At 36.4% G+C, this 26,796-nt stretch overlaps 1 protein-coding gene and 1 long non-coding RNA gene across 17 annotated transcripts; one reads left to right on the forward strand and one right to left on the reverse strand.

Annotated features, from left to right (window-relative positions):
- The first annotated feature begins 496 nt into the window (after positions 1 to 496).
- LOC113078604 (uncharacterized) lies at positions 497 to 7,303 on the forward strand. Of its 16 annotated transcripts, XR_003281561.1 has the most exons (8): positions 503 to 611; positions 954 to 1,052; positions 1,306 to 1,362; positions 2,446 to 2,469; positions 2,834 to 2,857; positions 3,369 to 3,545; positions 3,815 to 5,850; positions 6,947 to 7,303. It is a non-coding gene; the product is annotated as an uncharacterized LOC113078604 (long non-coding RNA). The 16 variants fall into 16 exon arrangements; XR_003281567.1 differs by having other exon boundaries at positions 497 to 611; positions 954 to 1,362; positions 2,834 to 3,545; positions 3,815 to 4,061; positions 4,479 to 5,850; XR_003281562.1 differs by having other exon boundaries at positions 497 to 611; positions 954 to 1,362; positions 2,834 to 3,545; positions 3,815 to 3,958; positions 4,479 to 5,850.
- A 12,257-nt stretch (positions 7,304 to 19,560) lies between these two features.
- Positions 19,561 to 26,757, reverse strand: LOC113078609 (uncharacterized). Its single transcript, XM_026250931.1, has 5 exons — positions 26,519 to 26,757; positions 25,075 to 26,082; positions 24,830 to 24,915; positions 20,975 to 21,488; positions 19,561 to 20,838 (listed from the first exon to the last, which is right to left on the reverse strand). The coding sequence occupies exons 1-5, from the start codon at positions 26,537 to 26,539 to the stop codon at positions 20,734 to 20,736; spliced, it is 1,734 nt and encodes a 577-aa protein (XP_026106716.1). The 5' UTR covers positions 26,540 to 26,757; the 3' UTR covers positions 19,561 to 20,733.
- Positions 26,758 to 26,796: the final 39 nt, after the last annotated feature.

Here is a 26,796-nt window from a genome sequence, read left to right on the forward strand (position 1 = left end):
TATTTTCATTAGGATAGGATACTTTCATTGTACTTCTGCATCATTTGAACTTATCTTAAAATGGCTAATCTTACCCCACTCTCCCCTAGTATTAGACATTTAATGTAATATTTTATTAATATTTTTATATTTAATTTCATTACTGTATGCTAATAAACAACTCATTTAGAACAATTATATAAATAAACTTGTGTTGGGGAGGATTCAGTGTCTGTTGAGGCCCATGTGAATGTGCTGCGAAGTGAGTTTCAGAAACATATCCAGACCCCTCGACTGTCAAAGACCACACGTCACAAATATTCTCCTGGAGACGCTGAGAACCACGGAAGGAATGTCTGTGGAGGATGTACTCAAAAAATACTCATACTTCAGGACACCTGCTGGAGTGAGTATAGTAAAAAAAAAATAATAATAATTAACTGTAAAATATCTTTGTGTTGTCTTTATGTGATGTTAAGTTGGATAAGTGCTGGCTCCTTTAAGAGCAGTGACTTGATGACATCATCAATGTTAGACCAGCTTCAGCCTGCCCTGTGGAAGATAGCTGTCCTTTAGTGTGCTCTCATCCTTAGCAATCTGTTACATTTCTTGTCTTTTGGGAGTTATCGTTGGTATGTACATTTATGTTAAGGAATGATTCAACTATGTTTGATTGTATGTTAAAATTTCATTCTGATCCTTATACATATGTGTACTGTGCATTTACCATGCGTTAACTATCAGACACACACATGTTATCTATGCTGCTATGTTTACTTATTATTAATCACTCATTTTGATATAATTGGAAGTGAGGTAGTATACAGTTTGAGATGTAAGTTTATTTCACATCCATGTATGCAGTCCTATTCACTGTTATTTCATATGTGCCATTGTATACTAGCAATTTGTGTTAAATTCCTTAGTCTGTATACTTAAATTAATACGTTTATTGTATCATATTTTCCTTTCAGTTTTAACTACTTCCAGTCATCCATTAAACGAAGTGAACTGGGTATCTGCTTCAGTGTGGTGATTGGCAGAGGAGTTATCTGTCTGTCAACATATGCAAGGTGCATTGGGGTGGCAGAACAATCTTGTTTAAAATCTTTTCATGTAATATTTTTATCTTCTGTACCCTTTTAGCCCATCTGTTAAAATTTTTTAAACAATAGTTTTAGAAAACAGTGTCAGATTTATCAGTGTATAATTGTTGTAATTGTCTGAGGATGGAACAGAATTTGATGAATTTGAAAAGTGTTTTCATTTTTTTCCTCTTTATTATTATTATTATTATTAATGTATTTATTTTCAATTTTTATGTAGGGGGACCCTGTTAAACCCTTTGCTACCACTTAAGCATGTAGGCTTAGCCTAATCTCTGTGAGTAAAGGTTTTTCAAATGATAACTAAATATTAATTGAGTCTTAAATGCATTATGTGGACAGAGTATTTACACTAATGTTGGCATTATTCTTTTATTAAATGTCAGCTGCTGGTGGCGAAGCAAATCCAGCGGAGACTTTATCTTAATTTCGTTACTGCCAAATACCCATCTTAATTTAAAATGTATCTTAATTTAATTTAATTTTTTAAAAAAGACATAAAGAGTGCAGAGATATAAGATGTTACAGAGGACTTATTTTATTTCTTTATTCCAAGTTTCAAGTGGCCTAGTCTATGTTAGTTATTAATAAATTATGTTAAAACATGTATAAATTACTCATTCTTGACAAAAGGCAAAAGAGTTGTGTGTGTGCGCACATTTGAATAATGTCGGCTGTAAACTGGGTCGGGCTTTTAAAAAGCTGTCAATCAAAATTTACTTGTCGGGCTCGGGTCCTGTCGGGCCAAACTTTTAAGGCCCGATTACAGCTCTAGTCTGAGCCTCATCACAAGCATTTCAATGCCCAGTTTCCCCAGCGTTAACTATGCAAATGACAAATAAATGCCTCTTGACTCTTGACATAAAAAGATGTGAACACATGATGTGACACATGATAAGTGTAAAGGTTTTCTGTTAACTTCAGTATTTAACAAGATAATTTTTCTTGATAATTTTTAATCCAGCCATACAATATCCCTTTGATTTTCACAATCTTCCTCTTTCTCTCACATTTTTTCTCACATTTTACTGTCACATCTTAATATCAGAGTTACTTCTAACACATGAAGCATCCTTAAAAATGTCACCTCCTGATTTCATAAGCTGTGTGTGATTAACCAGCATTATGCTGCAAAAAGCATTAGTTCATCTAATTTCTTTTTTCACTATTGCTGCAACATGACAAAACTGCTAAAAGTAGTATATTTGATATAAACTTTGTCTTGTTTACATCCCTTTTAGAGGCTTAAATGTATAATAATGTATTTAGGTATAGGATGGTAAAAAATGTGCTAAAAAGACATTTAGAAATGTATTTGTTGGTCATTACAAGCTAATTTTGGCCCGTCTTTGTATTATAGATGGTTCATGACAGCTGCACAGAGGTCAGTAGATGTGCTTAGAAAGGACATTGACTCAAACAGAAAAAGAAACCAACAGTACTGTTGATTAAGTCAACAACACATTGAAATATATTTCCAGTTGACAAATATTTTGACATGACCTATGACCTTAACATAAAGTCATATACAATATATAAGACTTAAACTGAATAATAAATGCCTGTAGCTATTTTTTACATGACATTTAATTTATTTAGTCTGTATACGAAATTTATTTGTTTAATGCTTAACCTGTAAACATGATGGTTTCCTTTTGATTGTTGCAACCAATCACAGGTAAATTCAATAAAAATTCCAGAACCTCAGCTTCTTTTTCAATGTGCTAATTTAGTGCATCTTTTTGCAGTACTGGTGTGATGTGCACTGACTGGTGAGTGAATTCCATGTTTAGTATGTCAAGTCGTTTTAACATTTAATCTATAAAATGCACCAGTATCTAATTTAACCTTACTAGTACTTTTTTAGATACTAGTATATTTTCCATTAAGTAATAGTACTTATTCATTAACTACTAGTGTTTATTTTTTAGGTACTAGAGCTTTTTCTTTGGGTACTAGTGCTTTTTTTTAGTTACTAGTGTTTTTTCTTTAAGTACTAGTGTTTTTTGTAAAGTTGCTAGTACTTCATTCATAAGATACTAGTTCTTATTATTAGATACTAGTACTTATATATTTTCATTAGGATAGGATAGATACTTTCATTGTACTTCTGCATCATTTGAACTTATCTTAAAATGGCTAATCTTACCCCACTCTCCCCTAGTATTAGACATTTAATGTAATATTTTATTAATATTTTTATATTTAATTTTATTATTGTATGCTAATAAACAACTAATTAAGAACATTTATATAAATAAACTTGTGTTGGGGTGGATTCAGTGTCTGTTGAGGCCCATCTGAATGTGCTACGAAGTGAGTTTCAGAAACACATCCAGACCCCTCGACTGTCAAAGACCACACGTCACAAATATTCTCCTGGAGACGCTGAGAACCACGGAAGGAATGTCTGTGGAGGATGTACTCAAAAAATACTCATACTTCAGGACACCTGCTGGAGTGAGTATAGTAAAAAAAAAAAAAATCATTAACTGTAAAATATCTTGTTTAAAATCTTTTCGTGTAATATTTTTTATCTTCTGTACCCTTTTAGCCCATCTGTTAAATTTTTTTAAACAATAGTTTTAGAAAACAGTGTCAGATTTATCAGTGTATAATTGTGTTCTAATTGTCTGAGGATGGAACAGAATTTGATGAATTTGAAAAGTGTTTTTATTTTTTTCCTCATTATTATTATTATTATTATTAATGTATTTATTTTTATGTAGGGGGACCCTGTTAAACCCTTTGCTACCATACACCTGATGGATACTGACTGTAAAATGGCAATCACAGGAGGAGGGTGTGGTGACAGAAGATGGAATAGACATGTGTCAGTGCACCAGCCTTGATTAAGCCATCAACAGCCTTCTGTATGTATTCTGCTTTCAACATTGCATATCCAACACACCTGAGAAAGACACTGACTTTCCTTCAGAGGGACATTCTCAACATTAGAAGATGGAGACAAGCACTGTCAGTAACTTTACTCGGAATGATTAGCCTTTTTATTAGCTCCTCATGCCTCAACTCTATCATTGCCCAAAGTGCACTCACAAGGACAGTTAATCCAACAAGTTGTAGTTGTACATGCACATGTACCAAATATTAGTATAACCCGTGGTATAGATGAGTGCCAGTCAACTTTATTGGGATTCCATTCTTTTAGAAACCATGCACAGGAAGCATATGCACATTTGGTACTCAGTGAAGAGTCAGTAGTACAGTTGTATTATAATATAATGGAGAAAGATCTGGCTGCAGACTTGCACTCTCAGACTCTTGCGCTTCCACTAGTGACAACACTTGCAGTCTTTTTTTATTTGATTTTTATTCTACTTATTGGTTACTTTTTGTTTGATTCTCTCAACATGAGTTTATTCTCTTGTGTAGGTATGGTTGACTGGAAGTCTGTCAGTGCAGATGTAAGGAAGACGTACAGAGTGGAGTTGGAGCTCAGCAGATGTATGATGCTGTAGATACTGTGGTCTTTGAAAGAAGGGCGTCTTCACAGCTTTCTATTCAGACAAAAAGTTTGATTCTGTTCTATGGACTGCTACTACAGAATGAATGAATGAATGAGTGGTATATCTATCTATCTATCTATCTAATTGGTGAGTAAAACTGAAAGCTAAATAAATGTTTTAGTGGATAAAGCTGTGTCTGTTTGCTTAGTTACTAAAGGTTACTAAATTCTTCTAACAAATTTTTACATTTGATGATTTAGTGTTTTTGTCATATTTATTTTTCTCTATCAGGCAAAACCTAGTTTTCTAGTGTAACACTTTACAATAAGGTTTCATTTGCTGACATTGATGTATTAACTAACATTTAACTATGAGTAATACATTCGATACAGTATTTATTAAACTTTGCTAGTTAATAAAAATACAGCTGTTCGTTTGTTCTTGTTAGTTCACTTCACAGTGCATTAACTAATGTTAACAAATACAACTTTTGACTTTAACTTAAGAACAGCTAGTGCGACTAACCGTTTTAAGAGATGTATTCTCGAAAAATACGTGTAATTTTTTTTAAATATATAATTAAAATGTGATTATTCATAAATCAAGACTAAACTTGTGGAGGTGATGACGTCAGTAACACGCGCCATGAAGTTTTGAAGGTACTTTCAAAAGTAATGTAAAATAATATTTTTAATATCATTAACGCCGTTTTTACCTTGGAAGAATTACATTTGATTTTATACTATTATGTTGAATTTATGGCTTCCTTTTAATCTGCGATTAAGAGTATATGGCTCGCTATCCTTTTTTTTTTTTTTTTTTTTTTTTAACAGCCAGCTTTCCATTACCTTTTGGCATGCCCCCTACCTTTCGTTTCACCAACGAGAAACCTTTTGGCATACCCCCCACCTTTTGGCACGCCCATTGCTCCAGGCTGTATGGAGCTTTTATTATGACAAAATGATTTGAATTTGAATTGTGTAAATTTGAATTACTTGCAATTGTAATCTAATAAAATTGAATTTTAGGTGGTAGTTTAATTAGTTAAACGAATATTGAACATTTGAAATTTAACAAACTGAAATGTTTTCATGGCTGAATTTTATAGACATGTATTTTCAAACAGCTAGTTTTTTTGTTCTGAATTCTTATACTGCAAATATTCAGTTTAAAAAAAATCAGATTCAAGTTTAAGTCCACAGGGAAGAGTAGATGATCTCAGAAAAGTTTTCCAGCGCGAACGTGGTGGTGGTTCAAGAGGTTGCCACTCTCTGACTCTGATCATGAATCGCCCGGGGGTAAGTGATTCTTAAACATAAATGATTTTGTGTTTATATGTTAGGTTAGCGTTCTCAGCACTTGAGACATTTGTCTAAGCGATCTCTGATGTTTGTTTTAAAGTTTATTTAGTGTAAAATTGATTAGAACGCCACCGTGTCTACTAGGCCTAAGTTACACAGACAGGACGCGAGCGGCGTGACGCAACCCAGTGCTTGAAGCGACTGTTGCAAAGATCTGGGACTAGGTCAGAAATAAGATGGGTAATCCGTGTGCTGTCGGGGATTTCACGGGTCGCGTCGCACCGTTCGCGTCCGGTGTTGTGTAATATTCGGTTCCCGTGAAAAACTGTTCCCGTGGGTGGAGTTTACATGAACATGCATTGGTTCCCTGATCAGTGCACGCTCCTCAAAACGATACTTGGATTATTTTGAACAGGTAACGAAGTGTCTATCTTAAGCACTGAATCATTGTAACAGTGTCAAAACAATGCAGTTTGTGTAATATTAATCGTCTGTAAGCTGATTTGCTTGCTTGATTGAAGGCACATGCGAATAACACATGCTAACCTTGGGATATATAGTTTCTTAATCTTTTTTTTTTTTTTTTTTTGTTAAGCTTTTTATATATTTCATTTGTGGGGCATTAATTGCTGTTTGAATAGTATGATTAGCTAAGATAGGCTACTGGTGACTATTACTGCAATGTATTCATGACGATGCTTGAAACAAATATATATGCCGCCTAATAAACATAGCTATAGGCTAGCTATCCTGTGTCATTTATAAAAAGTTTAGTTTGTATGTAGCCAGTGTTTCTGTTACCTAAATAAGTCACATACATAGACTACTGAAAACAATTTTCTTGCAGTGAAAATGTCTATTGTAATCACTCTAACTTCTAATTGGTTATATATAAAACGGTGCATAAACCTTAAAGTATTGTTCTGATGCAGTCTTCTTGGACATAGGTCAGCAGCTACTCCAAGAATATTATTTTTACATTTGGATAAGAAATCATGTGTCTCATCATCACCAATGTTATAATATGCTTTGATTTGCTTTTGTGATGTTTCCACATATATTGATCATCATGTAAAGTCACTCTCTGTTTCAGACTTGATGAGAGAGCTGAAGTCACTGGTACAGTAGCTGATCATTGTATGAACTGGACATACATGGAGGCTGTTCTCATCCAGAGACCATAAATATCTCAGACACTCACCTCATTTTGCATTGCTTCATTCCATGCATACTTTAACACAACTTTCCTTGTCTTTTTTATTTGTGTTAAATTCATAAAGCAATTACTTCTGTACTTGTCATAGTAACATTTAATGAATGTTATATTTGTGATCTACAATATTGTTTTTTGAGTATAATTAACCGTAAACATACTTAAAGATAGCATGTTGTTTGTTAACCTGCATGCCATGTTACTATTAATACACATCAGAGAACTGTCAACATTAAAGAGTGTTGTTTAATTATTGAAATATTAACTTTAATATATCTCAGAGGATATTAATTTCGGTAAGCGACAGGAGAACAGAGTTTGGCTGACAAAGAAACATTTGGGTTTCATTGTATGTAATAGTTGTAAAATGTGAAAAACAATTTTGAATAAGATTTTCAAATGTTAAATATTATTTACACAATGGATCACTATTCACTATTCTTAGACATGACATGATGAGGTTGTTGTTCAGTGCCTATGGTCAAAGAACAGACACATTGTATGTTTAGGCATACATATACAATGTATTCTTATGATATTTATTATTATTATATGTATTATTAGTAGTTCTTTCTCAGATTGTCTAAACCGTTAAGCTCTGTATTTGACTGTTAACTCAATGCAATAAAGAAAAATGTGTCCATTTTAAAAACTGTTCATTTAAATATAAAAATTAACTCACATGTTGTTTCAGTGTTGCATGACTTTAAAATCTTAGTGATAGGATAAAATATGTGACAGGAGTAAATTTGCATTTATAATAATAAATACACTTATGGGGCTGTGAAGGCTGGTAAAAACTGGTTATAAAAAAACAAAGATTAAAGAAAGCATGACACAGGATGCTCACACCGATTTTATTAAGACACAGATACATTTGTAGTGGTTTATTTCAGGTTTTGTATACAAATTGTACTAGTTTTTCTCCAATAACAACTAGGTAGTCTAATCAAAGCAAACTATTATTAAAAAAAAAGCCCCACAAATGAAATGCATAAAAAGCGAAATACACCAACAAGTAAAAATTAGGTAAAATAGGTTAAATTAAAAAAAAAATTTATTGATTGTTTTTCTGTGTGCCTGTAATCAATCAAGCAAAACGTGAAAGACAATTTATCATATTACACAAACTATCCATTGTTTTGGCACTGTTGCAGTTAATGCTAATTAACACTTAACATTGACTCTTCCTTACCTGTTCAAAATAATCCATTAAATCAAATAGAGATTTGACGAGCGTGCACATTTTCAGTTCCATTCGTTTGCACGTTGTTTCAAGGACACGCCCACAATAAGGGAACTAATGAATATTCCTGTTAACTCCGGCCACAGGAACATTTTTTCACGGAACCGAATATAACACAACACCGGGTGATTCATGATCAGAGTCAGAGAGTGGCAACCTCTTGAACTTGAACCACCACCACGTTCGCGCTGGAAAACTTCCGTAGTCCCCAATTGACCAAAATGCACTGTTCGACTTTTCTGAGATCATCTACTCTTCCCTGTGGATGACCTGTGACCTACTTTCTGTAAGATCTGAATTTTTGAGTTTGAATTCTTGACATTGAATTTTAGAAAAATTTTCCGAATTTCTTCATCTTGAAAACTTGAATCTGAATTTTTTTTAAATGAATATTTGCAGTATAAGTATTCAGAACAAAAAAACTAGCTGTTTGAAAATACATGTCTATAAAATAAAGCCATTAAAACATTTCAGTTTGTTAAATTTCAAATGTTCAATATTCGTTTAAAAAAAATCAAATTCAGAACTATTTAAACTACCACCTAAAATTCAATTTTTTTAGATTTCACTTGCAAATAATTCATATTTACCCAATTCAAATTCAAATCATTTTGTCATAATAAAAGCTCCATAAGGCTGCAGCTACCCCTCCTTGAAATAAAATAATAAAATTGGTGTCTTCTCCATCCTGCCACCAGAGGTCACTCGATGACCAACAAATACATTAGGCCACTACAGGCGCATCTAAATAAATTAGAACGTCAAGGAGAAGTTCATTTATTTCAGTAATTCAATTCAAATTGTGAAACTCGTGTATTAAATAAATTCAATGCAAACAGAAGTAGTTTAAGTCTTTGGTTCTTCTAATTGTGATGATTTTGGCTCACATTTAACAAAAACCCACCAAATCACTATCTCCACAAATTACTTCATAAAACCAATTAAATAAATACAGAAAACTGTTAGCCTTTTACTGTAAATGTACTTGGTAGGGGCTCCTTTTGCCTTAACTACTGCCTCAATTCTGCATGGCATGGAGGTGATCAGTTTGTGGCACTGCTAAGGTGGCATGAAAGCCCAGATTTCTTTGACAGTGGCCTTCAACTTTTTGGTCTCTTGCTTCTCATTTTCCTCTTGAAAATACCCCATAGATTCTCTATGAGTTCAAGAGAATCTATCGAGTTCCAGTCAAGCACACCAACACCATGGTCATTCAACCAGCTTTTGGTGCTTTTGCCAATGGCAAAAGTCCAGTTCTTCTTCTCCTTAGCCCAGGTAAGATGCCTCTGACATTGTCTGTGGTTCAGGAAATTCCTTGACACGTCTGTATGCCTTGACCCCAGCCTCAGTCCATTCCTTGTGAAGTTCACTCACATTACATTTAATCATTTAGCAGACGCTTTTATCCAAAGCGACTTACAAATGAGAACAATAGAAGCAGTCAGGTCAACAAGAGAACAACAACAGTATACACGTGTCATGACAAGTCTCAGTTAGTCTAGTATAGAACACATAGCCAGGTTTTTTTTATTTATTATTAATTAAATGAAAAGACAAGAAAAGGAAAAGTGCTAGTGTTAGTTGGTTAAGTGCAGGCGAAAAAGATGAGTCTTTAGATGTTTCTTGAAAATGAGTAAAGACTCGACGAATTGAGATTGGGAGGTCATTCAACCAGCTGGGCACAGTCCAGGAAAAGGTCCGTGAGAGTGATTTTGAACTTCTTTGGGATGGCACCACAAGGCGTCGTTCACTTGGAGAGAGCAAACTTCTGGAGGGCACATAAGATTTAACCAGTGAGTTTAGGTAAGTTGGTGCCATGCCAGTGGTCGTCTTGTAGGCAAGCATCAGTACCTTGAATTTGATGCGAGCAGCTACTGGTAGCCAGTGTAACCTGATGAGGAGAGGAGTAACGTGAGCTTTTTTTGGCTCATTGAAGACAACCCTCGCTGCTGCATTCTGGATCATTTGCAGAGGCTTGACAGTACATGCAGGAAGGCCCGCCAGGAGAGCATTACAATAGTCCAGTCTGGAGAGAACAAGAGCTTGGACAAGAAGTTGGGTTGCTTGCTCTGACAGGAAGGGTCTAATCTTCCTAATGTTGTATAAGGCAAACCTGCAGGACCGGGTCGTTGTAGCAATGTGGTCTGTGAAGCTTAACTGATGATTAAAAGGTGAAGCGGTTTAAAGACAGGGAGGGTGAGACAGGGACAAGTAGCTCAGAGTTGCAGGTATGTGCTTTGTAAAGGGTCAGGTAATTAATTTTAATTATGTCATGTCAGAAACAGGCTAGCACATTTTCATATTTCATAGGTGAGACGGAAATTTTTTAGTGAACGTTTTTGCCTTTATAAAATTATTTTCTCAAGTCTTGGGTATTCAACAATAAATAAAGTAAGACATCTTTTTCTTGTACATAGTAGCCTATTATTCTTTTTGGCAGAATTTATCATTATAAACAACGTAATTATTTCCTGGATTTTGTATCACCATAGTCCCTAACTGTATGTAAATGGAGGAAATGGGATTCAAATCGAAAACATTTTTCCACATTTTGTGTCCCCCCCACTTCTCAAACCAAAGTTACACCCTTGATTTTTGTTATTATTTTTCTTCATGATTATTTTATGTAAAGCACTTTGAATTACCATTGTGTACGAAATGTGCTATATAAATAAACTTGCCTTTCCTTGCCTTGATTACCTGTAATTGAAGTCAGCTGGCCACGCCTCACTATTTAGCCGATCGAAACTGGGCAGTTCCGGGCCACTTTCAGCACGTAATTACCAGGGTAAGACACACACAATTTAAACCAAAAACTTTCCTAGCAATGAAGACCACACAGTCATTCTTGAATTAATTTTGCTTGACAATCCTCAAGGCTGCAGTTCTCTTGGTTGGTTGTGCATCTTTTTCTTCCACACTTTTCCCTTCGACTAAACTTTCTGTTAAAATGCTTGGATACAGCACTCTGTGAACTGCCAGCTTCTTTGGCAATGAATGTTTGTGCCTTATCCTTCTTGTGAAGGGTGTCTATGATTGTCTTTTGGACAACTGTCAGATCAGCAGTCTTCCACATGATTGTGTACCCTAGTGAACCAAACTGAGAGACCATTTTGAAGGCTCAGGAACCATTGGCAGGTGTTTTGAGTTGATTTGCTGATTGGCATGTCACCATAATCTAATTTGTTAAATCTGAGCCAAAATCATCACAATTAAAAGAACCAATGATTTAAAATACTTCATTCTGTGTGCAATTAATTAATTTATAACACGAGTTTCACAATTTGAGTTGAATTACTGAAATAAACGAACTTTTCCATGACATTCTAATTTACTGAGATGGACCTGTATATTTACAAAATTACATCAGTGCTTCCCACAGGTTTGAAATGTACTTGCGCTTGTATCCGGCTGGAAAATCCTCCTATTACCAACGCCACAAAAATGGTCTACTATGTGACAGAAAACAAATAATGTTTGATTTTTAACAATATTTTAATTTATTGACATTTATTTTAATTACACTATTACATTTAATTGCATACTAATATTATGTATTATCATAAGGATTGTAAATTACGCAAAATTACAGCATATAATGGTAGAGTTCTCCTTTGTTATATATGTAGTGCCTCTCTCTCAGTGGATGGGACACAGATTTTACTGATACTATAGTAAAATATATATATATATATATATATATATATATATATATATATATATATATATATATATATATATATATATATATATATAGCCTACTGAATAATATATGTCAAAAAATGTTTTTAGTCTTTTCTTATTTTGGGAAAGATTAACAGCCAGAAACTACAATAACTTACTATGAATGAAATGGAAATTAAATTAAATAAAATTAATTGTTTAACCAAAATACATAAACGCATGACTTTTAATTATAAACATTATTTTGAAATGTCTATATTGCGTGCTGATCCTTCAGATGAGAAAATATGCATTTTTACAACCGTCTAAAACATATTATATAAAGGACATAAAGTAGACATTGCCATAATTCATCAACTCGAGTTCATAAGCAATCGCCTGGCATAAATGTGCACTATTCATTGATTGAGAATCACTTTGAGGCAATCTGATCTAAGCGCTGTTTGGCCTGTTGAACGAGCAACAGCGCCGCCTTGTGACACTGCAACGTACAGTTCTCTCTCTCTCTCTCTCTTTTAGTTAATAAAATCATTTTAAGTTTAATAATCAAAAGACTGTATCAAGATTTGTGTTTTTCAATCCCCAAAATATAAGATGAATTAAAAAGATAAGACGCTTGTTTTACCATTGCATTTACTGAAGAATTTTTATGACAGTAAGTCAGTAACTCACCAGGAGGGATTTTGCTTTATTGGCAAATGTACTCCTTAAAGAAGTCATATGTTGCGATTTCAAATTTTCCATTCTCTTTGTTGTGAGTGTTACAAGCTCTTGGTGCACAAAGAAGAACTGTAAAATTGCAAAGACTAAAGTCTCAAATCCAAAGAGATATTCTTGATAAAAGTTAAGAGTTAACCACACCCTCCTAAAAGGGCTCATTCTAACATGCCTCCACTTGTACGTCAGACGTTGGAAGATTTGCATAACAACGCCCAGATGTTTACGCAAAGAAAGATGGTGTAACCTTTATTAGCTGTTGTAGACTCCATGTTGTGGAGGAGATACTGTGTGTTTCGTTGTGAAAGCGAAACTTCTTTTTTTGGCCAAAAGAAGACACAACTATGAGTCAGTTCCAGAACAGTTTGCTGCACATGTTCCTTAACTGTTTCCTGAACCAGTAGCCTACAATGCATCTGTGGCACAAAGGCTGTTTCCATGAAGTGATGCAGTTTGATCTTTGCAAGGACAGTTTGGCGTTTCTAACTAACGTTACATTTTTTATATTTAAATAATGACCCATTTAAATACATTTCACATGAGGGAATTTCAGCATTAGTAAACAGTTCTACTCGTACCTGTTAAGTTCAGGATATCTCTGGTCTAAAAAGTTACTAAAAGATAAGTACTAGTCCAAGTCACTATTGGAATAAATAGTATCTTATGGTTAAGTACTAATATATAATGAATAAGTAGGCTACTAGTAATTTAAAAAAGACACTAGTACCTAAAGAATAAACACTAACACCTAAAGAATAAGTACTAGTACCTAATGAATAAGTACTAGTACTTAATAGAAAATATACTAGTATCTAAAAAATAAAAACTAGTACCAAGAAAATAGATAGTAATATGGCTTATATGTTACAGTGTCTTTCCATATGTTGAGTCCACTGTAGGACACTCTTTGTTGATTGGAATGCACCATATATCTATGTGCCTTGTTTCCAGTGGCACCAAATTAATACACTTTCTTATACAGCATACTCCAATAAAACTTGTTGAAATTTTCATCACCAGCTCCTGCTCTATGAATTACATTTGCTACATAATATTCTCTGAAAGTACTGTATTTGTATGTAATAGTACCATAATTTGCATCTGTGTACAGAATACTTTCAATATCATTATGTTGTTCTAAGTCACTTAAACACACATTTAAGTGCATTAATTGCAAGCAAAAGTTTAACGAATCTAAACCAAATGAATTTGGATTCAAATAGACTACATTTGGTTTCTAATATAGGCTAAACTGCACGGTAAAAATTACTTTTAGTTAGGTGATGAGTCTAACCAACGAATTAGAACAACTTGAACTTGAGTAGAAATGGAAAATGCTCCAAAATATTACGTCATGATGGCGCACTACTTCAGCAGATTTTGACAAATGTGCTGTGCGCCATGTTTGTATTAACTGTGATGTGTGAGAGAAGAAACAAACAAGAAGAGGACAACGGAGCATCACGTTTGGATGAGTACAGATGAGACATTATGCAGATGACAAATCAAGTATATCTTCATATACGTTTTCTTTATCCTTAATTTAGTCTTGCCATTCGTGTGGCTTTCACCAGAACGTGGCAGTTCCTGCTATATGAACTCAGGAGGTTGAATTAATCACATAATTTATCTCTGACTGCATTCTGATATCGAAATGTGATCGCGTGCGTGGACTAAAAACAATTGGCGCTACTGAACAAAATTCAGAGATCTGATCTTGTAATATTTAATATACATAATCGATACAATGACCACCAGTAATATTCAATATATCAGCTACCTCTAGAAATAATGCTGTTTTTTCTTTTTTTCTTTTTGCATTTGAAGAACGAGATGTTCCGTTACTGCCTGTGTTTGCAATGTGATATGTTTCTACTTATCTGGAGTTATTAATTTTTGCAGGATCAGTACAGTTTTGTTACTGGAGATACAATGTGGAGACACAGACCAGTACTCAAAAGGTGATGTTAGAAGTTTTTCATGATTTGTTGACCAGTCAGCTCACACATGACAAGCTAAAAGTGCTATATTAAGTCAGTATCCCTATGGATTTGAACTGCTTTGAATCTTTCCATTTGCAAGTAATAAATTCCATTCTGTGCATTTACAGACCCCCTTCTAATCAACATATATTTTACAGGTAACAAACCAAAGGATGAGGACTGTAGCTTTTCTCTGCCATCCGTGGTACATACAGGAACATCCTTCATAAAGATGTGTGAGAGAAGCTTGCCAGGCAAGATAAATTTTTTTTGTATATAATAATAAAAAAGGGATATTTATATATTTTTGGCAATTGGAAGAGTTCGGTTTTATTCCCCGTAAAGTAGGAATAATGAATGTTTGTAAAAATGTAATCTATTTTTAAAGCCCAGTGTCAATGAAGATGGTGTGGTCAGTGGAATTCTGCTGTTTATGGGAAATCTGAAGGAACATCTCCCAGTATTCTACCACCATGTTGCCCTGATGATTAAGGTAACATTAATTCAGCTCTTAGGTGATGCAGATGTGGTCAAAAGTTTACACACACCTTGCTGAATATACTGCTTCCTCAGGGTAGTAATTGTATTTTTTTAATTATTCTACCTCTACCCTCTTACTGCTTAAATTATTAACATTTTGTCGATACTGCAAGGTGTATATAAACTTTGGACTGCAACTTTGTCTGTTGCTTTCCCTCAACTGAACCATTTATAATAGCTGTATATGTTTCATAACAATTGTTCTTCTTTCTTTCCTCAAGGAATTTTTTTAACTTTTCTGCCTCTTTGGATAGTTTTTCCATTCATACAAACTGTGGAGAGATGGTGTGCAGCTTCATGACACATGAAGTTTACTTCCGATGGAGAGCTTCTCGGACATTGACAGACAGCACGTCCCAGCAAGTTCATTTGGAGTTCCTTTTTTTTTATTAATTTATTTAGTCAAACTTTCATTCACTAATGCTGGATTAAGATTTTAGAAGAAAATTTTCAGTCCTTTTTAATGTTGGGGCTAGAAAAGGTTTGAGAACTAATGGCCTGGTTTCACAGATGGGGCCTAGACTAAGCCAGGATCATAGTTCAATAAGGACATTTAAGTCATTTTCCTTGACATGCCTTAGAAAAAACATTAATGGTGTGCACCTTGAGACAAAACAAAGGCACTGGTATTTTTCAGTCAGTGCAAGTTTTCAGTTGAAACAGCTTACATTTTAGTCTGGGGCTGGTCTTAAGCCTAGTCTGTGAAACCAGGGGTACAAGTAACCCACTTTGGTAATGTTTTACGATAAGGTCTTGTTTGTTGTACATGGATAGTGTGACACATGTCCCGAGCTCTCGTCAGCGTCGCCCTGGAAACCAAGTAGTCACAACTGCACCTGCTCGTCACGGGCTGAGTGGCCACACCTGCGCCCCATCAAGCTCTGGTTATTTATACCCCTGTACTCTATTGTTTCTGCAGAGAGCAGTGTGTGACCGCCAGCCCCACCACACATGGGACAGCACGGACCTACACTACACCAGCGCACCAATTGGAGAGGAAGCTGAGCACCGAGCACCAAACTGCCTCACACAAATGCCTTTTAACCACCCTTCCCTTAATAAAATCCATCCTTCGGGGAATTTACTTGCATCCTCGAGTCGTGTCCTTCTTCACCCCGCCACACTGGTGGAGAATGCAGGCAGGACAGTGAAGAAGACACCGACGACCACCGCCTTAACAAAGTCTCCGAATTTGTCTGCTACCCAATGCCCAGTGTCGACGAGTTGCTGGACGTTGCTGGTTCATCTTGACCCTCGACCTCACCAAGGGCTACTGGCAGGTCCCCTTAACGGAACAGGCCAAACCGAAGACAGTCTTCTCTACCCCAAGTGGCCACTGGCAGTACCGAGTCCTTCTTTTCGGCCTACACGTGGCCCCGGCCACCTTCCAAGGACTGATGGACGTCCTCCTACGGCAGCAATTTGGAGACTTTGCCTCACACAAATGCCTTTTAACCACCCTTCCCTTAATAAAATCTAGGAATTTACTTTCATCCTTGAGTCGTGTCCTTCTTCACCCCGCTACACTGGTGGAGAATGCAGGCAGGACAGTGAAGAAGACACCGACGACCCCTCTCCACACAGCGTTTCCACTGTTGGACTTGTTTGTTTGTTTGTTTGTTTGTTTTTTTCTCACTCCTTGACTCACGCATCTTCTCTGGTTTCCCAGGTGGCGCTCCTCCCCCGACGATGGAAGAACTGCTGAAGCACCTCACCGCGGTGAGCATCGGCCAGCAGCAAATCATGGAGCACATGGCCTCCCAGCAAGGGGAAAACGAACGTGAGATTGCCATGCTCCGTCTCGCCACTGCCCCGCGAAATCCGCTACTAAACCCCAGTGTCCAGGCAATGCAGTTGCTACCCAAGATGACAGTGCATGATGACGTAATGACGTATCTCCAGATGTTCGAGACCGGGGCCACACAAGAGGCATGTCCCAGGAGGAATGGGCACGAATTGTGGCCCCACTGCTAACGGGAGAGGCTCAACGAGCATATTTTGCGCTTCCCCCGGAACAAAGCGCTTCCTACGTGGAGTTATGGAAGGAGATCCTGGGCCGGATGGGGCTATCACCAATCAGCGCCGCCAACATCTTGGAGTACAACGTCCGCACACCACCAGAGGCTTTGCGACACGCCATCGAGGAAGAGGTACAGGAGATGCTGAGCTTAGGGGTAATTGAAACAGCCCATGGTCCAGCCCCATCGTCAGGGTTCCAAAGCCCGACGGCACCCTCTGCTTCTGTAACGACTTCCTCCGCCTTAACAAAATCTCCGAATTTGACTGCTACCCAATGCCCCGTGTCGATGAGTTGTTGGACGTTGCCGGTTCATCTGGACCCTCGACCTCACCAAGGGCTACTGGCAGGTCACCTTGACGGAACAGGCCAAACCGAATACGGCCTTCTCTACCCCTAATGACCACTGGCAGTACCGAGTCCTTCCCTTCGGCCTACACGTGGCCCTGGCCACCTTCCAACGACTGATGGACGTCCTCCTATGGCAGCACTAAGCATATGCGGCAGCCTACCTTGATGATGTCATAAATTCGGGGACTTGGGAGGACCATCTCGAGCGGCTGCAGAGGGTGCTGTTGGAACCACGCCGGGCCGGCCTGAACGCCAACCCTCGGAAGTGTCATATGGCCCTTGCCGAAGCTAAGTACCTGGGGTACCAGGTGGGTCGCTGCCTCATTAGACCGCAAGAGAAGAAGGTGGCAGCTATTCTTTCTGCGCCGCGGCCCACCTCCAAGATGCAGGTATGGGCCTTTTTGGGGTTGGCGGGGTACTACTGCTGCTTTATCCCTAACTTCTACTCCTTAGCGTCTCCCCTGACAGACCTGACCAGAAAGGGGCAGCCGGAGAAGGTCCCGTGGACCCCCGAGACAGAAGCGGCGTTACACCGGATAAAGTCAGCCCTTACGACAGGGCCCCGACTTCAACCGCCCCTTTTTGCTGCAGACGGACGCATCCGACACCGGGTTGGGAGCTGTCCTGTCGCAGGGCCACAACGGTGAGGAACACCCGGTGATCTACATAAGCCGAAAGCTGACCCCCGCGGAAGAACTGTATTCCATGGTGGAGAGGGAAGTATTGGCCGTCAAGTGGGCAATCCTGGAGCTCAGGTATTACCTCCTCCGGAACAACGGTATTCCACGGTGTCCTGAGCTGTCGTCAGGACATGTGTCACCCCCACCCCCCACCCCCCAAGCATCGTACTGTTCCTATGGAGAAGCGGGGAGATTGGGGGAGGGCGGGGAGTGGACCCTGACAGACCTGTGAAAGCTGCCCAAATCCGGGAGAGTCCATCGGCATTGGCGTTGGCCGTTCCCCGAAGGGTAAATTTTATTAGGGGAAGGGTGGTGAAAAGGCGTTGGTGTTAGGCGGTTACCTGCATCCTCGAGTCGTGTCCTTCTACACCCCACCACAATAGATAATTCTTTTTTTTTTCATTAAATGTAAGTAATCCTATATGTTATGGCAACCAATTGACTCCACAAATATAGTGATACCAGTAAATTTTGACCTTGTGGACATTTTTAGGTCCCCGAAGAGGAAACAGGTTTACACATCTTACAGAATTATGTTTTCCATGATGGTGAAATTAGCATTGTTTCTAATAAGTGAGTTGAAATATTGTAACTGTATAGTGTTGGATTTTTCTTGTGCATCAGCAAAAAGCATTTTTGTGTATTTGTTTTAGAGATTGATTTGTCAATAAATTTAGAGGGTTTACTATTTTGTGTTTTTGCTTTGATTGTAACAAGGTTATTAAGAGGTTATTATTATTATTTAATATACTAAATGTAAACTTTTTTGCCAGAGATATATGACATTGAAGTATATTTTAGTTCACATTAATTGCTTATTCAGAAGTTCAAATCACATATAAAATATACTAAATTCCCACTTAAGTGGTTCAAAAGTTAAACTAAATGCAACTTTAAATTGTAATGTATGTTATATATATTAATATATTATATTGTAATATTGATATATATTAATTACAAATAATATGCATTTATGTGGTCAAAACATTACATTTAATTCACACTTGAGTGTATTGTTAACTGACATTAAAGTGTATTTTAGTTCACATTAATTGCATGTCAATACATAAATAGTACACTTTAAGCATATTTTAAAGACACTAGAAGCAATTAGGAACATATAATTGTACATACAAAGATGTACTAAAAAGTGCCACATAAGTCCCGCTTGAGTTGTTGAAAAAAATCACTCAAAAGTTAAACTTATTGCATTTAATATTACTTTAAAATGTGATACATTTGAAATTAATTACAAATACAATGTACTTAAGCGGCGAAAATAAAATACTTAATTAGCATTTATGTGTGTTATTTTAAAGTATATTATTTCCACAATAAGTACACTTTATAAAAGTATACTTAGGTGCACTTCTTTTTCACAAGGGTAGTGATTGATAAACACCAGTTAATCATGTTTAACAATTGAATCATATAAAACACATGGAGTAAATGGTTATATTTTAACTGAGATAACTTGCTGTAGTTCTCTAAATGTTTGACAATTAAAACATTTTAGCTGTGTGGACTATAAATATAGTTCAGTAAAGGTTGAGCCAACTAAAAAATAACAATTCAGATAACACTTTTAAGTCTGTTACTGAACATAGGCTAACATTTCTGTGGAACTAAATGATTAGTTGAAACAGCTTGGATAGTCATAATACTTGAATACAATATTTCATTAGATAGAATTCTCATAAGCACAAAACTGAATTCAGGGAAGAACTCAAGCGAAAACACATTTTGATACATGTTGGTGATTTACAATTCAATACAATTCATTGGTGGAATCTAAAGACAGCAAAAGATACACACATGATATAACATAATAATATGACATGGGATTTTGCATAATTGCATAATAATAACGACTATAAAAATATTTACTGTGCTGTACAGTTCATCAGCAGTGGTATATTGACAGCAAATCATTACATTAATGACTGAATTATGTGAAAAAGGTTAGTTCTTTCTAGCAAATGAATTATCCACTGTAATGTCCCCCATCTTTTGCACACCAGTAATTTTCCAGTCTTTACAGTCGAGGTATCTTTTAATCTAACAAGGAAGTATAAAACTAGGCACACTATTAATACAATGATCACATGAACAGATGTAATAGATTTTATGTAATATGGTCTTTCTCGGTTTGTAGATTGCTTTGGGTTTCATAGACTAATGACTTTACTGACCTGACAAATGCAGAGGATAGATGTGGTATGATCAGGAGTGGTATGGACGTGATGGTAAATGCAGAGGAGGATATGTGGAAAAGGGAATGCTGTTACGTGTTGAAGATGCGCTGACAGGACATTCATTCAGTATTACCTGGGGAATCTTGTAGAATATGCCACTCAACTTTTCTGTTTTTACTAGAAAACGAGTGAAAAAAAATATCATGCTTATTGCTTTCATGCATTAAATTCATACCAACTCTCCTCAGCTTCTTCTTACCTTTTTTTTTTTTTTTTTTGCTTTTTAGGTGGTCGGTGGTGTCTCTTTTTGCTAAGACGAATTCGACTCTTAAGGGCAGAATTGTCCAGCAACTCAAATGACTGAGAGAGAGAATTTTTTTTGCCATTTATTCCACTTATTAAGATAAAATAAAGCTAAAACAAAAACAGTCTCTCATATATTAACATAAAATTCCAGTTACTTTCACTACAGAAAATGTACAAAAGTGTTCCCCACCTTGACTGTTGATAAGTCCAGCGGATCTGATGCCTTTCTTTTCATTAACGGTAAGTCATTTTTGGGAATAATATACATATTCACACTGTTATTGACGTCATCTGATTTGTTTGACTCACAAGTAATTTTTTTTCTTGCATTGTTTGTTAGCAGTGCCTTAGGTATAGCAAATATGTTTGCATCCAATTCCACTTGTTTTACATCAAAGTCACTGTTCAATTTTGCTACACTGTTCTCTTGATTGACCTTCATGTCCTCTGACTGGTCCACCTCTCGTGTCTTCATGTCCTCTGACTGGTCCTGCTCTGCTATTGGAGGAGGAACATCGAGCTGAATGTCCTTTTCTGGTTGGAGAACATCATTTGTCATGATCATTTGTGACTGATCACTAGTGTCTTTCTCAATTGGACTTTCTTTGATGGGCAAGTAACTGAGCCATTCGCTGCCTGTGAATATTTCTTCCATTAAGTTGATCGGTTCAAGATTGAGTTTGAAGTCTTTTAGGGTAAATCTTCTGCTCGGAAAGACAAGAAATATTAGATCAATATAATAAGTCAACTGAATCTGAAGCACAGTTTTTATGGTTTTACCGTAAAAAAAAAAAAAATTATTTCCTAAATGTATTATTTGTAAATTCAAACTTTTTTTCCCTCAAAGTATGATACATTTATTTTAATCAAAGGGATACTCCACCCCAAAATGAAAATGTTGTCATTAATCATGTCATCTCATGTTGTTCCATGGCGCGGCTGACACAAAAGAGCATTTTCATCCAGAATATCTAAAATTGTGTTCCGAAGACGAACAAAGCTTTTATGGGTTTGGAACGACATGAGAGTAAGTGGTTTATGACAAAATTTTCATTTTGGGGTGGAGTATCCCTTTAACAATGCACTTAGTGTGCAACCTGAGAAATCACCAGAGGCTACGGCCCCGTCCACACGGAGACGGAGCTTACCCCAATCCGATCTTTTTTTTCCTCGTCTCAAGAAATATCCGCATAATGATGTAGTATACATGCCAGACCAGTATGTGGCGCTGTAATTCTGCCACAGAGATACACTAAAAACAGAGAAGAAGACTTGGACTATGCTCATAAACCTTGCGCGTGGAACACAAACGAACATGGAACAATACATTTATTAATCAGTGTTAATGTTAGTTAATAAAAAGACAATCGTTCAGTGTTTGTTCATGCTTTTGTTCCTGTATTGTTACAAAGAGGTGTCTGAATAGGGGGGAGACATGGGCTGATGACGTCATCGTTTCAGAAAATATACGGATTAGCCGTCCAAACGAAAACGCAAAGACGGCGTTTTCAAATTTATCCACTCTGGGACCCGGTTTCAAAAAATAGCGGTTTCATCTGATGAAAACGCTGGATCCGTGTGGACGAAATGCCTATCCAATAAAAAAATTGTGCGTATACACAGAAACGCGTCTCCGTGTGGACAGGGCCTACATATTTCCCTCGTTAATCCCCTGAAAGATCATTGCCGTTCGTTAATATTGAGGAATTTTGTAATAAAATTTCCTGAAAATAACTTGCACAGTGTGATATATTTCCTCAGTTGTGTACTTACAATATCTCAAAAGTCTCCAAAGATTTTTTTATTTCAGAGAAATTCCGATTTTAAATAACTGGCCGTCCCGGAAAAGAAATGTCGCCTCTCAGTGACGCAATGTCCGCTCTATACTTTGTTTCTGGTGTAGACCATGTGATGTTCCACCACACCGGAAAATCACATGGTCAAATGCGGAAGTGGTGGTTATGTTATAGCCGCGCGTATGGTTTGGTTTTCGTTGTTATGCATCATGATTACTCTTTGGCGAGTATTGAAGTGCCAGTAAAACGTAAGCGTCCATATTCGGATACACGCAGACTGTGTGACAAACGGAGGAATAAAACCAGGATAAATATCGGGCAGGCGTTTACGAGATGGAGAGAGCTGCGCGAAAATCTTGGACTTGACAGAGACTCTGCTCTCGCGAGTGTATTGATAGACAGGTAAGCAAATCAATCATTTATTTTGTTATTGTACAAGTAACGTAATAGTAACAGTAAAGATGATTTTTAATAGATATGAAATACACCACATGCCTGTACATTCTGTCACTGTAGCATTTTTTTATCAATAACGTTACCTGTGAGAAAATAACATAACGTGGCAAATGGACTGTTTCAGTTTCAATAATAGCACTTATAAACAAAGTTATATTGCTCTTTGTACTAAGGTAAGGATTTTTATCAAGTGCGGTGACCGAGATTATGGCAGTACAATTAAATACAATCGGATATGTGTTGTTAAAAATATATTTAGTCATTTGTTTGCAAATATTCGTTCAAATTTACTTTTAGAACGATTGGTTTGAGCACATTAAACAACACGGTATTAACCATAAACACGTAACACTGCACAACATTAACCCAACAAATAATTTAACAAATAGCTGTAAGTTGTAACGGGATAATATATGTAATGGAGGCCAGTGAGTAGTGTTGTGCCTCCTTGTTAGTGCGTCCGCCTCCCATGCCGAAAACCCAGGTTTGAGCCCCACATGGAGCGAGTGTGAGGAGCGTCAGAGAGGACCCGGGAGAGAGGGGTATTACATAAAATAATACGATCAGATATACAGGTAATACAAAAACGTATAAATTTCCTCATCTGTGATCATGATTCGTTTATCCAATTTAGATACATTGCTATGGTGAAAACGCATTAAAAACGACATCTCCCATCGTCACCTGCTTCATAGCGTCATCAAGCTTTGCCTTTGTTATTGTTGGAAATGCGCCCTCTTGTGGTCAATTACAAAAATCACATATTGCAGCTTTAAAGAGCAGGAGAAACAGATTTCAGTAACACTTTATTTTAAGAGTCCTTGTTACAAGTTACATACTATTACAATAACAATAAATTATGCATAATTGTATGCAAGTAACCAAAAGTCAAACCCTTACCCTAACGATGTAGTATATGTAGTTAATTAATAACCCTTTACTCAGTACTTAAATGTATAATTACTTACACTGTAACAAGTACACCTTAAAATGAAGTTTAACCCAGCTTTCTATTACAATGTGCATGTTTGTGTTTGATTTGTTCTGTCACTTCAGATAAAAGGAATGTCACAGAACTAGAAATAAGGGCTCTGATTCATAACTAGGTTGACTAGGCAATGCTACAATCAAGGAAGTGTTGTAGATTTTGTAAAACCAAGTTTCAAGTGGAAACACGTAAAAGGTAATATGCATATGCCAAAAAGAAATGTCTATATAGTCTATATAATTTTGCTGTTTCTCTTCTGAAATGTATAATTGTTCTATCAAAAGTATTTCTCCATAATCTAAAAATGTGGTTTGCAGTTTTGTTGTCATAAACTAAACCTAAATCTATTCAGCATCGTTTTAGTTAATTGAAATGAATATGAAATTAAATACTAAATAAAAGTAAAGCTATTTACAAATATTTTGGTTGCACTTTATTTTACAGTACGTGTACTTGCAATGTAAGAAATGTCTAAGAAAATACTACATATAAGATTAAGGTTAGGTCTAGGATAGGTTCTGGGTTAGTACCCAATATTACCCAGTTATATGGCTATGTACTAATAATCCAGTTATATGCCTATGTAATAATGCCTATGTACTAAAAATGTACTAATAATCCTAGGGTGTACATTTGGAACAGAACTGTAACATTCCATAAATGTTTTTAAGAAAAATGACAAGAGCACAAAATGACTCAAACTTAAACAAAATTAAAATAAAACGAGAATTAAAATGAACAAATACCATAACAGTATAGAAATAATACTGACATAACACTAATGGTTGTGTTAAGCATGTCCCACCTTTCTAAGAAAACATATTTCCCCATTTTCGGTGGAAGTGGTGGTGGAATATCTTGAGCCTCGACTTCCACCTCCAAGGAATTCAGCTGCAAGGTCAATTATTGGGATTAGGTTTGAAAAACTTCCCAATGAAAAGTGCAATAGTTAAATATGAACTAAAAAAGTTAATTATAAGTCACAACATTGATTTACGTTCATTCTTAGTGTAAGAGATCTGTCATAGAAGTATGAGGAAGTAAACATACGTTTTGTCCTTCTTCCATACTGTCTTGGGTGCTCCCTCTGCCATTGTGCTCACAATAATTTTTATCTTTAAGCTTTTCCATCAGTTTTTTAGTAAGAATCTTCATTTTGTTTTTCACTCCTTTCTTTTGCGTTTTGGTGAGCGAGTTGTCATGTTCCACATTTCCGATGCTCATGCCTGAATGAACCTGTCCCAAAATCTTAGCAGCTTTGCTGAAGCTTTCGGCTGGCATTGCGTTTGCAAAATCTTCATACTTTTCATATTCCCATAGGTTTGAAATACTTGGAGCTGAGAGGGGTCTCTCTTCCTTTACTGGATTAAAGGATTTACTGGATTCCTGGGTTACTGGATCTGAAGTGGACCTTGTTGTCTTGCTTGTAACATTCACAGCTGTTTGATGGGTTAGAACCCTGCTCGTATCCATACTGACATACTGTTTTGAAGAACCACAACAAGGTTCATCTAGTGGTTCTTGCTTCAACCGCACCTGTGCAGAGTCCACTTTATCTGAGGACACAGAGAGGTAAGATGTGTCTTCAGATGTTTCTTGAGATTGATTGTTAGGCAATAATGAAGCTCCATCCACATGCTTTTCCATCTCTTTGCTCTTTTTGTCCTCCAAAAGCTCACTTTCTTTTCGCTGATGACTTAATTTTGCCACCTGAGTTTCTATGGACAAAGAGACAGGGAATAAACTCTTCCTCTCCCATTTAGGAAACGCATCTGGAAGCTCTTTGACCTTTTCAACAGCTTCATTTCCATCTTCTGTTTCAGAACTCCTAGTTGGTTGCTCCTCATCTTCATCAGACCCGACCGTGCTATCTTTCCTGTCTTCTTCATTTTGTATTCCTTCTTCAGTCTCCAGATAATGGTAAAACATACTTTTACAGGCGGTATCTGGGTTTAATTTAACATTGTCTGTTTTGGGATGTTTGTGTTTTAGATTAAGTTTTGCCAACATAGACTGCAGTCGTGGAATATCATTCCGCAGACCGTTTCTCACATCGCTCTGCATGAAAAGAGACATGTTATGTTCTTATAATATTACGTTATGGCATTATTATGGCATTTATGACATAGTTTATGGCATTAAGCACTTTCACTGAACAGTTCTTATAAATATACCTTTTTTATTAACATTTTGATAATCTAAAGAAACATTTTCTACTATAACAAACTTTATGTGCAACAGAAAGATTCCATGAGTGTTAAAGGTTCCATTGATGCCAAACAAACCTTTACTTTTAAGAGAGTTTTAGTACTTGTAGTACTACCTTGTATTATTTATTTTTTTCAATATTTGTGACATCCCATATTTACATCCCATATATATTATATATCATACAAATCTTATCATATTTGATCCTTTTGTGCTATTTAAAAACTTAAATGTTTTTTTTTGCAAATGAATCTTATCTATTACATCATGCATTTATTTTTCATACCTTTGCTGTTTGTTCCTCCATAGTCTCTCATTTCATTCATCCTTCAAGTTATATCCAGCATTGCTTCATCAGTCTGAAGTGTATTAAACCTTATGGTCTCTTTTCTTCAAACCAATCAATAGCACACACAAAGCAATTGTGCAATCTGTGTGAAGCAGCTTGTGCTTTTGTCTCTCAGTCACTGCCTTCTTCCTTTTATAGTCTAGCATTTCTGTACTGCCTTAACCTGTTTTCTAAATTGTATCTCACGTTACACCTTCTTTTAACCTTGAATATAC

This window comes from Carassius auratus, unplaced genomic scaffold, assembly GCF_003368295.1.
Source record: "Carassius auratus strain Wakin unplaced genomic scaffold, ASM336829v1 scaf_tig00026096, whole genome shotgun sequence".
In the NCBI taxonomy this organism is placed as follows: domain Eukaryota; kingdom Metazoa; phylum Chordata; class Actinopteri; order Cypriniformes; family Cyprinidae; genus Carassius; species Carassius auratus.